This window comes from Macaca nemestrina, chromosome 17, assembly GCF_043159975.1.
Source record: "Macaca nemestrina isolate mMacNem1 chromosome 17, mMacNem.hap1, whole genome shotgun sequence".
Classification (NCBI taxonomy): Eukaryota; Metazoa; Chordata; class Mammalia; order Primates; family Cercopithecidae; genus Macaca; species Macaca nemestrina.
Window position 1 is genome coordinate 12,032,213 of NC_092141.1, and position 13,418 is coordinate 12,045,630.

At 42.3% G+C, this 13,418-nt stretch overlaps 1 protein-coding gene across 4 annotated transcripts in view; it reads left to right on the top strand.

The window, feature by feature from the left end:
- Positions 1-13,418, top strand: part of LOC105473558 (dynein axonemal heavy chain 9) — a 377,165-nt gene that overhangs the window by 229,740 nt on the left and 134,007 nt on the right. For all 4 annotated transcript variants that reach the window (XM_071082354.1, XM_011727370.3, XM_011727373.3 and 1 more), the window contains 3 exons: positions 4,981-5,123; positions 5,495-5,656; positions 5,852-6,085. In XM_071082354.1, the coding sequence (XP_070938455.1) occupies positions 4,981-5,123; positions 5,495-5,656; positions 5,852-6,085 (539 nt within the window). The remainder of the gene's footprint in view (positions 1-4,980; positions 5,124-5,494; positions 5,657-5,851; positions 6,086-13,418) is intronic.

Genomic DNA, 13,418 nt, shown 5'->3' on the forward strand with positions numbered 1-13,418 from the left:
GACCGCATTAAAGAAGAACTTGTATATGATTCCAGTCCCAGATAACTTCAACAGCTACCTAAAGACTTGTTCTAGAAATGGGAACATTTTGCTTTTCTGATACCCATTGCTTTTCTGGAGTGAACCACGTTCACCTTGACATCATATCCAGTGTTTGCAACTTTTTAGCTATAGTATTTCCTTCGTTCTTACCTCCCTCAATCTCATCTTTTTCATTGAGAAAACTGATGTCATTTAGTTTGGACCTCACAGCTACTTTATACCTCACAGTCTGTCTCCATTATTATTATTCTTATTTTGCAGTTTTCTCTTTTCCTCCAGTATTACCATTCCTCCTTTCCAAGGCCAACTTTTTGTCTGAGCTAGGAGCCCACCCCTAGTTCCTAATTCAGAATTCTTCTCTATTCCATCTTTTCTTTCAATTTCTGACTCTCCCTCTTCTCCACTTTCAAACATAGCCCATTATCTCCATCCTGAACGTTTTTAAATTAATTTTCTTTGACTTGAAGTGACAGCCAAACAACAATCCTAGAACCTTCCCCAGACAAAATTCTCAAAAGAATAAAATTTACGGTTTTCACATTTTCCCGTTGTGTTTTTTGTATTTCCTATTTCCTTACAAAATAATTTGGACATTCTAAACACAATAAAACAAACACTTGTGTAATTATGAATAATAATGCAAAATAGAAAATTTTATTGTGCATCTGCAAGGGTTTCTTTCCAAAAGGTGTCCAATACCTAGATTACTAGTTTGTCTGATGTGTACATTTCAACTTTACCAAAAAGTGCCAAATTGTTCTCCATAGTAGTCATACACTTGTCTCTGGCCAGTAGTGCATGAACACCTGTTTCTGTCTAACCTCATCAATATTTGGCTTAGCTGACATATTAATTTTTGCCAGTAAGCATGAAATTAAATCCTATTATTTTCCTTTCCCTTTTCACTGGTGACACTGAGCATCATTTCGAGCGTTTATTGGCTCTTACTGCTTCTCTTCTTCTTCTCTTTTTTTTTTTTTTTGGTTTTTTTTTGATACGGAGTTTCTCTCTTGTTGCCCAGGCTGGAGTGTGCAATGGCTCAATCTTGGCTCACTGCAACCTCTGCCTCCCAGGTTCAAGTGATTCTCCTGCTTCAGCCTCCTGAGTAGCTGGGATTACAGGCATGCACCACCTTGCTTGGCTAATTTTTTGTATTTTTAGTAGAGACGGGATTTCTCCATGTTGGTCAGGCTGGTCTCGAACTCCCGAACTCAGATGATCCACCTGCCTTGGCCTCCCAAAGTGCTGGGATTACAGGCGTGAGCCACAGCGCCTGGCCTTACTGCTTCTCTTCTATGTGTTGCCTATTTATACAGTTTGCACTTTGGATCTTTTGCTTTTTGTCTTTTTCTTATGAAGTTCAGACATTCTTTACATGTTTTTGATATTTAGATTTTTTTGTTCATTATATGGACTGTAAATATCTTTTGGAAGTCTATATCTGACTTTTGTTGTGCCAATTAAGTTTTAATATTGTAATCGTCTTTTTTCTGTGCTTTTTGTGCTCTGTTTCACAAATGTTGTTTTATCCCAATGCCATAAAAATAATTGCCTGTGGTTTTTCAATTATCACTGTTTTACTTTTCATATGTATGTCTTTATTCACCTGGAAATTACTTTTACATAGTAATCTAATTATGTTTTTATATCAATATTGAATTATCTTAACATAACTTACTAATTAGTCCAGCCCTTGTCTGCCTCGTGATTTTTTTTTTTTTTTTTTTTTTTTTTGAGACAGAGTCTCTCTCTATAGCCCAGCCTGGAGTGCAGTGGCGCAATCTCAGCTCACTGCAACCTCCGCCTCCCGGGTTCAAGCGATTCTCCTGCCTCAGCCTCCTGAGTAGCTGAGACTACAGGCGCCTACCACCACGACCAGTTAATTTTTGCGTTTTTAGTAGAGACAGGGTTTCACTATATTGGCCAAGCTGGTCTTGAACTCCTGACCTCCTGATCTGCCTGCCTTGGCCTCCCAAAGTCCCTGCCTCCTGATTTTTCATATCAATTTCCTGTTTATATCTGGATCCATTTCTAGGTGTTTTACTCATTGTTCTATTTATTCACCCCAGTGTCAATTTCACATTGTTTTAACTAAGATAACTTCATAAGGAGACTTGATTTCTGGTGGAACAAATCACTCTTTCTGGTTCTTTCTCAACAATGCCATTTTTCATCCTTTGCTTTTCTGTATCAATTTTAGGAAATATTTGTCAGAATTAAGAGAGAAACCGATTTGATTTCTTATTGAAATTGCATTTTTGGGAAAGCGGTGATACCTCATCATCCCTCCATGAACTCAGTATTTCTCTCCATTTATTTCTGGTTTCATTTATTCCCTTCAATAGTATGCTGTAGCTTTCACATGAAGATCTGGCTCGTCCCTTTGTATATTTATTACTTACCTGCTCTGTGAGGGGTTTTTTTGCTGTTTTAATTGATAACTTTTCAATTAACAATTTGTTTTTGCTGAGGTACAAAATGTGATTTCCTTTCCAGTATTAATTTTCTATCCAACAAGCTTGTTGTTAAATGCTCTTATGAGTTCCGGTTGTTTATGTGAATATTCTCTTAGATTTTCTAAGTAGAAAATTAGATTTTGAACAGTAATAGTTTTATTACATCTTTAACTATCCTTACACATTTTATTTTTTTCTTCACTTTTTGCACAATTTGTAGCCTCCTATATAATGATGACTAGAAAACACCATAGCAGACATATTTGTCATATTCTTGATTTGAAAGAGAATATTTTATTTTACTATTAGGTATGTTTGCTGTAGGTTTGGGGGTGATATCTATTATTAAAGAGAAAACTCATTTATTGCTAGTTTGCTAGCAGTTTTTAGAAACCTTACGCATCCATTTCAATGTCATATTGTTTTACTTTGTTAATCAATTAATGTAGTAAATTATTTTCATAGTTTTTTTTCTAGTATTTCTCCTTGCATTTCCAGGACAGGGTTTACGCTTGGTCATCATATACTAATTTATACATATTTAGTTGGGATTTTAAAAATTGTTATTCATCAGGGAGATTAAGCATATAATTTTACTTTCACATACTGCATCATTAATACAGTGTTTTCATTTAACTTTCAGATTTTTTGCCAATCTGGTAAAAAATAATAATAATAATAAGGTGTAGTTTTAATATACATTTTCATTACAAGTGAGATTGACTGTCCTTGTTCATTAACCTCATTTGTACAAACAAAAAGTAACTAAGTGTAGTTTTGATGTATATTTCTGTTATTATGAGTGAGGTGAAGCATCTATTAATGTTCAACAGAAATTTTTATTTCCTTCACCGTGAACTTTCTTTTCATATCCTTCACCTCATCTATCTATTGAATTATTGATTTTTTCTTTATTTGTAGAGAATTTCTTTACATATTAAGATTAACCATTTTACTATAACATATTTTCTTAGTTTATTCTTTGTGTTTTGCTCTTATTGCTATACTTTGCCTGTGATATTTTTGTCATGAAATATTTTTATTTTTCTGCAGTCAGATTGATCAATTTTTTTTTTTTTTTTTTTTTTTTTTTGAGACGGAGTCTCGCTCTGTCACCCAGGCTGGAGTGCAGTGGCTGGATCTCAGCTCACTGCAAGCTCCGCCTCCCGGGTTCACGCCATTCTCCTGCCTCAGCCTCCCGAGTAGCTGGGACTACAGGCGCCCGCCACCTCGCCCGGCTAGTTTTTTGTATTTTTTAGTAGAGACGGGGTTTCACCGTGTTAGCCAGGATGGTCTCGATCTCCTGACCTCGTGATCCGCCTGTCTCGGCCTCCCAAAGTGCTGGGATTACAGGCTTGAGCCACCGCGCCCGGCCAATTTTTATACATTCATGAAATTTATTTTTCTTTTAACACAGGTTGATTCAGATACAGTTAGAAAATCCTTCCCCACTCAGAGATTATTTCCCCCATTTTTTCTCTTATTTTCCTGTCTTTTTTTAGTTAAATCATTGATCCAGTTGGCATTTACTCTAGTGTGCTGTATAAGATCAAGATCTGGCCAGGTGCGGTAGCTCATGCCTGTAATCCCAGCACTTTGGGAGGCTGAGGCGGGTGGATCACCTGAGGTCGGGAGTTCGAGACCAGCCTGGCCAAACATGGTGAAATCCTGTCTCTACAAAATTACAAAAAAATTAGCCAGGCGTGGTGGCGCATGCCTGTAATCCCAGCTACTCGGGAGGCTGAGGCAGGAGAATCACTTGAACCTGTGAGGCGGAGGTTGCAGTGAGCTGAGATTGAACCACTGCACTCCAGCCTGGGCAACAAGAGCAAAACTCTATCTCAAAAAAAAAAAAAAGAATAAAAATAAAGATCAAGATCTAACCATAATCTTTTCAGATCCCAGTTTTCCCAATGTAGTACCATATATTGAATAGTTCATCTTTTCCCCGTCAATTTAAGGCGTGCTGCCTATCGTGTACTAAATACCATGAAGCCATTCTACTTTCTCCCCATTTTCTCTCATAAACAGTGATAGCTTGCTCTTGTTAAATATATGGACCTATCTGTATGTTTGTTATGGCCCTTTTTACTGGGGGTCTTATAGCTATTTTTGATCCTATTAGCCATGTTTCCTGCTAAATATTAAACTCCTGGAGGGCACAATACAAAAAGGGCAAAACAGTAGTTAGGAAATAAATGCTTTGAGCAAAAGAAGAGAAGACAGTTGAAGGCTCTTGTGCTGCCAACTGTCTACCTCAGGACAAGAGGGTACCCTACCCTCTGTTCCAATCATTAACATACTCATTCTCCTGCCCTGGGTTTGGAGTAGACATGGTGTCTGTCCAGCTTCACCAGCAAAAGAGTTGGTACGTGGCCTAAAAACCACTGACCTGTGTCCCAAGGTAGGATAACTTCCCATGTCTGATTGCATCATTTAGTGAGATGCCAAGGCTGCCTATCTGTGCTCCATTTTTTCCCAGGGGAGATACCAGATCTCTACTCTGATGATGAAGTCGAAAACATCATAAGCAATGTGAGGAATGAAGTCAAGAGCCAGGGTCTGGTTGACAACAGAGAGAACTGTTGGAAGTTCTTTATAGATCGGGTCCAGCGACAGCTGAAGGTAAAGAGCCTTTACTGACAGGGGCAGGCAGAGACCCGAGATGATTCATGGGAGCTTCCATTGATATTTCGGGCACAACTGTTCTTATTGTCTAGAGTGGGTGGTGAGTGTGCGGCACCCTTCTCAGCCTGAGCACAGTTGCCAGGACACCCTTCTCATCTGCTTTAAGGGCAGCAGCATCCCGTGTGGATCATGCAGTCTCAGCATTTTTGATCTCTTGGCTGGTGAGGCTGGCTAGCATTTACAGATATTGTCTCTGTTGGATGTACTTCCCAATCTTCCGGGAGCTAGAGAACCCAAGGCCATCTCTGCCTCTCTGTGAGTATTTCTCTGATGCCTTCCTGGTTCTCCCCACCCTTCTGACTTCTCAGGTGACTCTCTGTTTCTCCCCTGTGGGGAACAAGCTAAGAGTCCGCAGCAGGAAGTTCCCAGCCATTGTGAACTGCACAGCCATCCACTGGTTCCACGAGTGGCCTCAGCAAGCATTGGAGTCTGTCAGCCTCCGCTTCTTGCAGAACACAGAGGGCATTGAGGTGAGAGGGAAAAGGAGACACTCCTAAAGGTCCTTCCCAGATGAGGGTACAACGAACTCCATGTCCAGGATGTCAGGGTTAAAGATCAAGCTTGGAGCATAGGTTTCCACATGGTGGAGGAATGGGTGGGGTGAGGGGTGAGCCTCTAATCTTCAACAGGAGATAATCTTTTCATTTCTTGCTCTTTGGTTTTAGCCCACAGTAAAGCAGTCAATTAGCAAATTCATGGCCTTTGTCCACACAAGTGTCAACCAAACATCCCAGTCTTATCTGAGCAATGAACAGCGCTACAACTACACAACTCCCAAGTCCTTTCTGGAGTTCATCAGACTCTACCAGAGCTTGTTGCACAGGCACAGAAAAGAGCTCAAGTGCAAGACAGAGCGGCTGGAGAATGGGCTCCTGAAGCTGCACAGCACCTCCGCCCAGGTGAGCAATGTCCCACTCCCTCCACCTGCAGGGGAGTTGGAGCCGAAGCAGCCTTTTCCAGTGAACTGGAGGGATCACAATCAAGATCTGAAAAATATTTATGGTTTTCCAGGGACTCCCATGTCATCAGTGTCTATTATGTTCTCATGTATTGCTTTCATCCCTTTTTTCTCTACATTGTAGGAGAGCTTTTCAAGTTTATTCTTATCCATAGTAACAGTATCCTTACCACCAGAAACAGTACCAAAAGTTCAGACTGGGCCGGGCGCGGTGGCTCAAGCCTGTAATCCCAGCACTTTGGGAGGCCGAGACGGGCGGATCACGAGGTCAAGAGATCGAGACCATCCTGGCTAACACGGTGAAACCCCGTCTCTACTAAAAAATACAAAAAACTAGCCGGGCGAGGTGGCGGGCGCCTGTAGTCCCAGCTACTCGGGAGGCTGAGGCAGGAGAATGGTCTAAACCCGGGAGGCGGAGCTTGCAGTGAGCTGAGATCCGGCCACTGCACCCCAGCCTGGGCGACAGAGCAAGACTCTGTCTCAAAAAAAAAAAAAAAAAAAAAGTTCAGACTGAGTTCCCCAGCAGAAGTGCATATCCCCCACTCAGGTCTGATCCACCCTCTCTCATTGCTGCTGGAATCCCCTGAAGCACGTCTTCCCTCTTCCTCTTTGCAATTTCTTCCTTTTCCTCTCCAATTCACTTCCCTTCCGTCCTCAAAACCAAAAGAAATGAATGGTGAAAGGAAATGGGAAATGGCTGCAGGGTTATACCATTTTTGTTTGTTTTGGCTTATTCCGTTATTTGTCAAAGAGCCATTGGAACCTCAGTTTTTCAAAAAGTCCTGTCTCATTTCATGCATCTCTAAGTGGTTATCTATCTCTATCTGACTAGTTGGCCATTGAAAGAAGGTGCCTTTCGGCCGGGTGCGGTGGCTCACACCTGTAATCCCAACTTTGTGGGAGGCCAAGGCAGGCGGATCCTGAGGTCAGAAGATTGAGACCATCCTGGCCAACATGATGAAACCCCATCTCTACTAAAAATACAAAAATTTTCTGGGCATGGTGGCGGGCGCCTGTAGTTCCAGCTACTCAGGAGGCTGAGACAGGAGAATCACTTGAACCCGGGAGGTAGAGATTGCAGTAAGCCAAGATCACGCCACTGCAATCTAGCCTGGATGACAGAGTGAGACTCCGTCTCAAAAAAAAAAAAAAAGAAAGAAAAAAAAAGAAAGAAGGCCCCTGTCATCCTGTCCTTGTTATGTTTTTCTGTTTACTCCTCCAAATGGAACAGGTTTATTTCAGTCAATTTGCTCATCTTCCCTTGGGAGTTGGGGCCAACTCTTGCAGCTGCTTCGCCTCTGCTCACGCCCATCAAATACTGCCTCCTCGATGACCCCTTTCTATTTTCTCTTCTCCAGCAGCAGAGCCAGCCTCTCATTAAGGTGGTGAAATTTCATGAATTTGCACAATTAAACTGAAATCGTGATCCACCTAATTCTTGGACATCATGTGTTCCTGTAGTTATCTGAGCCTTTCATTTTGCCTGTGGAATTGTTCTATTGAACTTTCTCCTTTTGGCTTGTCCTTTTGCCCCTCTTCAGTTTCTTGATTCAGAAGTATTAAATGTACCTAAAGGATTTAAGTTCATTTAGTGGGATGCAGTGAGCCCTCGCAATCTATACACGTAGTCTTTCTTCTGCTCAGGAAATGGTCCTTCTGTGATACGGTTTCGCTCGTCAGATCTGGTCTCTCCTCTGGGAGCAATAGTCAGTTGGATGGGGTCCCCGTGCCCCGTATCTATTACGTTCTCATGTGTTGCTTTCATCCCGTTGGCTTTTTTTCTCTACATTGTAGGAGAGCTTTTCAAGTTCACCCTCACCAATACTAATTTAATAGTGTGTAATATTGCTTCTGCTTCTTAGGCTTGCAATGAAGACTTTAATTATGCCATTGAATTTTTAATTTCCTAACAACCATTTCTCATTTTATCCTTTCTTTTTTCAATGCATCCTATTGCTTTTTTATTTCGGCCTGTTTTTCTGCTACAGTTTCACAGAAACTATCCTATTGATAATGCCAAACAGGTTCCTCCATGTTTTTCCTAGGTCTGGTAATGGATCATTTTCAGTTTTTTCTTATTCTATTTCCCCTTCCCCTTCCCCTTCCCCTTCTCCTTCTCCTTCTCCTTCTTTTTCCATGCTATTCCATTCTTTGCTCTGTAGTTTTATATAGACCTTTTTTTCTTCTTTATTTACCTTCAGGCAACATGGGATCAGTTCAAACTCAATGTTTGCCAACAAATGGCATGTGCAAGTTATCTGTGATACCCCTGTCTTTCCCTTCGTATGATGATGAAACCCCTTCTTAGGATCCCAGTTCAGGGCAGGGTAAGCTACACAGATCCCAGTCTAGGTCCTAGGAGTTTACTTTTGCTATAGAAAGGTAACATCTTTTCTCCTGATCACTTTCTGTTTGTTTCAATCTCTGAATCCGTAGCAAACGGCATAGAATACAATCTCAGAATGCAGTACTACCAGATTTTTAAAAACATCTTCCACCTCCCCATTGTCCTTCCTCTCTTCACCACCTATCACGCCCTCACAACATTCTCCACCAGCCCTGTTCTCCCTCCTATCTATTTATCCTCTGGGAATTGCTGGCCCATCTGTGTGAAGAATGGTTGCCAGGAAGTAAGGGATAGTAAGAATACTTTGATCATGGGGCAGAACCCAGTATTCTCTTTTGTACAGAGCCTGGGTCTTTGAGCAGAGACTGTAGAAAGCACAGTTTCTGTGTTACTGTTTTAGGTGATCTCTATTTAACAAGGAGATGCCTGGCTATCCCATTAAGTGACTCCAGCTCTAGCTGCACACAGTGGAGAATCCTCCCAAGTCCTGGTCTTGCCAGGAGCCAGTACAGGTTCTTGTCTTTGCCACACAAAAGAATTTGAAGGCAAGACCAAAGTGATAGTATGTAAGCTTTATGCACACACTCAAGAGAGGAATGCCGGCATGCTAAAAAGAACAAGCCACGCCCAACATGGAGGGCTCACATACTATACGGAAAAGCATAATGAAGGCACAAAATATTCTATAATAAGGGAAGAGTTTTCTGGGAAATAGGCATGCAATTCCCTGAATCAGGACTTTTCTTGACTAAATATGGTTCATCTGAAACTATCGTAGTGTCAGGTGCATGATGGGAGTGGGAGGTTTCCCCATGGAAATTTTATGGTAATAGGGACATAATGAAGCCAAGGGTTGACAGCTGGTCAGGTTTTTGGCCATCTTGGATTTAACCAGTTTCAGCTGGTTTCTTCTTTGTTACATTCTTTTCTGTGCCTAAAGCAGGATGTGTGCAATCTGTCTTTATTGTTAAGCCTGTTAGAGCAGTTCCTTTCTACTAGGGGGTGGGTCTTTGTGCTAACCTGTTTGGCCTCGTTTGCATTGCTTTTAGTTGCCTGCAAGTAATCATGCCGATTGCCTGCTAACTGCCTGCCTCATTGGCATCAGATTCAGCATCTGAAACCATCAACAATGACCTTCTTATGTTATATTCTCTACTTCAATGAATGATACTTCCATCTATCCAGTTCCCTAGGCTGGAAGCTGGGGGGTAATTTTAGACTCTTCCCTTTCCTCAGTTCCCACCTTTAAAAATTAATAAATTCTCTATGTTTTCTAAATATCTCTCAATTCTGTCCTCTTGAGTCTTTCCTTCCTTCCTTCCTTCCCTCCTTTCTTCTTTCTCTCTTTCTCTTTCTCTCTCTCTCTCTCTTTCTCTCTTTCTCTCTTTCTTTCCTCACTGTATCGCCCAGGCTGGAGTACAGTGTCGTGATCTTGGCTCACTGCAACCTCCGCCTCCTGGGTTCAAGCAGTTCTCCTGCCTCGGCCTCCCCAGTAGCTGGGACTACAGGTACCTGCCACCATGCCCAGCAAATTTTTGTATTTTTAGTAGAGATGGGGTTTCCCCATGTTGGCCAGGATGGTCTCGATCTCTTGACCTCAAGTGATCCACCCGCCTCAGCTTCCCAAAGTGCTGGGATTACAGGTGTGAGTCACCATGCCCAGCCAAGTCCCTACTTTCAACGTCTTGATTTACACCTTCTTACCTGGATGATTTCAACAAACTGAACTCTCAATCCAGCAGCACCCACTATGTGAGGCCGTTCTTGCATTGCTATAAAATACCTGAGGCTGGGTCATTTATAAAGAAAAGAAGTTTAATTGACTCACAGTTCTGCTGGCTGTACAGGAAGCATTAACACTGGCATCTGCATGGCTTCTGTGAAAGCCTCAGGGAGCTTTTACTGATAGAGGAAAGTGAAGGGGGACTAAGCATCTTACATGGTAAGAATGAGAGTAAGACCAAGAGTTGGAGAGGAGGTGCCACACACTTTTAAATGACCACATCTCACAAGAACTCACTCTCACAAGGACAGTACCAAGGGGATGGTGCTAAACCATTCATGAGACCTATACCCCATGTTCCAGTCACCTCCTGCCAGGCCCCACCTCCAACATTTGACAATTTGACATGACATTTCTCAGGGACGTATATTCAAACTCTATTACCCACACAGGCGAAAGTTCTTGGGATCATCCTTGGTTCTTCTTCTTCTTTTTTTTTTTTTTTTGAGACGGAGCTTCACTCTATCACCCAGGCTGTAGTGCATTGGCACAGTCTCGGCTCACCGCAACCTCTGCCTTCCAGGTTCAAGTGATTCTCCTGCCTCAGCCTCCCAAGTAGCTGGGATTACAGGCATGTGCTACCATGCCTAGCTAATTTTTGTATTTTTAGTAGACACGGGGTTTCATCATATTGGTCAGGCTGGTCTTGAACTCCTGACCTCAGGTGATCCACATCCTTGGTTCTTCTTCCTCTCCTCTTACTCTCACACCCATACCCAAACCATGAGAAGATCACTATTGACTCTGACTTCAAAATATGCCCAGAATCCCACCATGTCTCACCCTCTTCAAAGCACTGCTGCTGAGTCACGGATATCTTTTACCTTCATAGCCACAAGACCCTTCTAACTAGTTTATTTGCTTCTACTCTTGCCCCCTCTGTAGTCTATTCTCAGCTGAGCAGCCAGAGTGGTCAATTTAGAACATAAATCAGAGGCTGGCCGTGGTGGCTCACACCTGTAATCCCAGCACTTTGGGAGTCCAAGGCGGGTGGATCACCTGAGGTCAGGAGTTCAACACCAGCCTCACCAACACAGTGAAATCTTGTCTCTACAAAAATATAAAAATTAGCCAGGCACAGTGGCGTGTGCCTGTAATCCCAGCTACTCGGGAGGCTGAAGCAGGAGAATCACTCGAACCTGGGAGGCAGAGGTTGCAGTGAGCTGAGATTGTGCCATTGCACTCCAGCCTGGGCAACAACAGTGAAACTCTGTCTCAAAAAAAAAAAAGATAGTGCCCGAACAAAGTGGGCACTCATTAAATATTTGTTGAATGAATAAATTACTGAATGAATAGCATTCTGTTTAGTTCCCCAGACCGTGTGCTAGTGGCATCCTAGACCAGCACTACCCTTGCATATTTCTGCATCCTTTTCTTCCTCAGTTCTACCACACTGTACCCTAGAGTCCAACAGTACTCTTGCAGTGCCCCCAAAACTCTACAACTGGTTCACATCTCTGTATCTTTACATGTGCCCCCACCTTGTCATCACTTCCAAGACCTGAACAATTTGTTCCCCGCTGCTCCAGAAGCCCTTTCTAAACTCTGAGCAGTTATGCATTCCCTTCTCTCTGGTTCCATCCTTGAATTACGTCTCCTCTCCTGCATCTATCAAGCTCTGCTGCTATTAGTCCTTCAAGGGCAGAGACCAGGATTCATTTATCTTTTAGCATCAGGAACTGACACATGGCAAGCACCCTACAAATGGGAGAATAAATGGATAGGTGAATAGATGATGGGTGGAGAGGCAAATTAACATTGATCAGTCCCAACATCACCTGCGAGCTCAGAGTGGGGGTGGGGGATAATTCTCGGCAATATTGTGCACATGGTATTCATTCCATAAACACTTAGCAATGGTTATAGTAATGACTCTTCTAGTAAAAATGGTATCTATGGTTCCTATCTCTGTAATAAACTCTTAATCTGCAGTTGTTCCTTTGGTATAAAAAGACCGAAGTATACCATGAAAATAGTGGTATAAGGCTAAGGACTTGAGTTATTTTGTGTTGGTATCCTACTGCTTGATTATGAGAGGTTTTGATGCTAGTAATCTGGTGGGAGGAGACAAAATGAATGTTATGGCCTTAGCTCAGATAAAAGACAAATCTATTTAGCAATGATAATTGTGTTAGAAGTAGTAATGATAATTGGAATAGTGACGAAAATTAACAATTATATTGTTAACTTCAGGAATTTATTTAATTACTTATTTATTTATTTATTCATTTTTGAGACTGAGTCTCGCTCTGTCACCCAGGCTGGAGTGTAGTGGCCTGATCTTGGCTCACTGCAACCTCTGCCTCCCAGGTTCAAATGATTCTCATGCCTCAGCCTCTGAAGTAGCTGGGACTACAGGCACGTGCCACCACTCCCAGCTAATTTTTGTATTTTTAGTAGGTCTCGCCATGTTGGCCAGGCTGGTCTCAAACTCTTGGCCTCAGGTGATCCTCCTGCCTGGGCCTTCCAAAGTGCTGGGATTACAGGCATGAGCCACCACACCTGGTCAAAGTTCATAAACTTTAGTCTTATAATTTCATTCTTAGAGCTGATCGTAAATGTAACTTTATTTTTCTGTAGCTGAATTCAACATGGCTCTGGATCCATCTTATTCATTTAAGAGTAGAAAGCTCTTAATATTAATCTTGCATTGCATTGTGACGTAGTCACATCAAGTTAAAAACTTAGTCTTTGGGGAGCAGTCAGTTCAGAGTTAAAACTCTCCCACAGGCCTGTTTCCCTCTGGAGGGTCTTTTCCTCCTTCTTCTCTCTGTGGTGGGCTTGGGTTTCCAAAGGTGTGACGAAACATCCTGGCGGACCCCTCCAGTTCTCACTGGCTCTGGTGACAAATGCTGGTCCAACCAGATCTGTAGGTGGTATCTTCTGTTTTTGCATCAGTGTCAGCTGAAGTCTCACAGCTGATGTCATTGCATCCTTTCTCTTGACATTGCCAGGTCCCCCTTTCCTGACTTGCGTTTCACTTGTCCCTCATTGGCATTGCTCAGAGACCACAGTCCTCCCAGCACCTACATCTAACTCAGGTGTAGTCATGAGGAAGAGAGGGTTGTTGGATTGAAGAAATGTTTATAAAAGACCTGAAGGTCATTGCCAATTGCCTACATATAGGACTTCAGCTACACATCT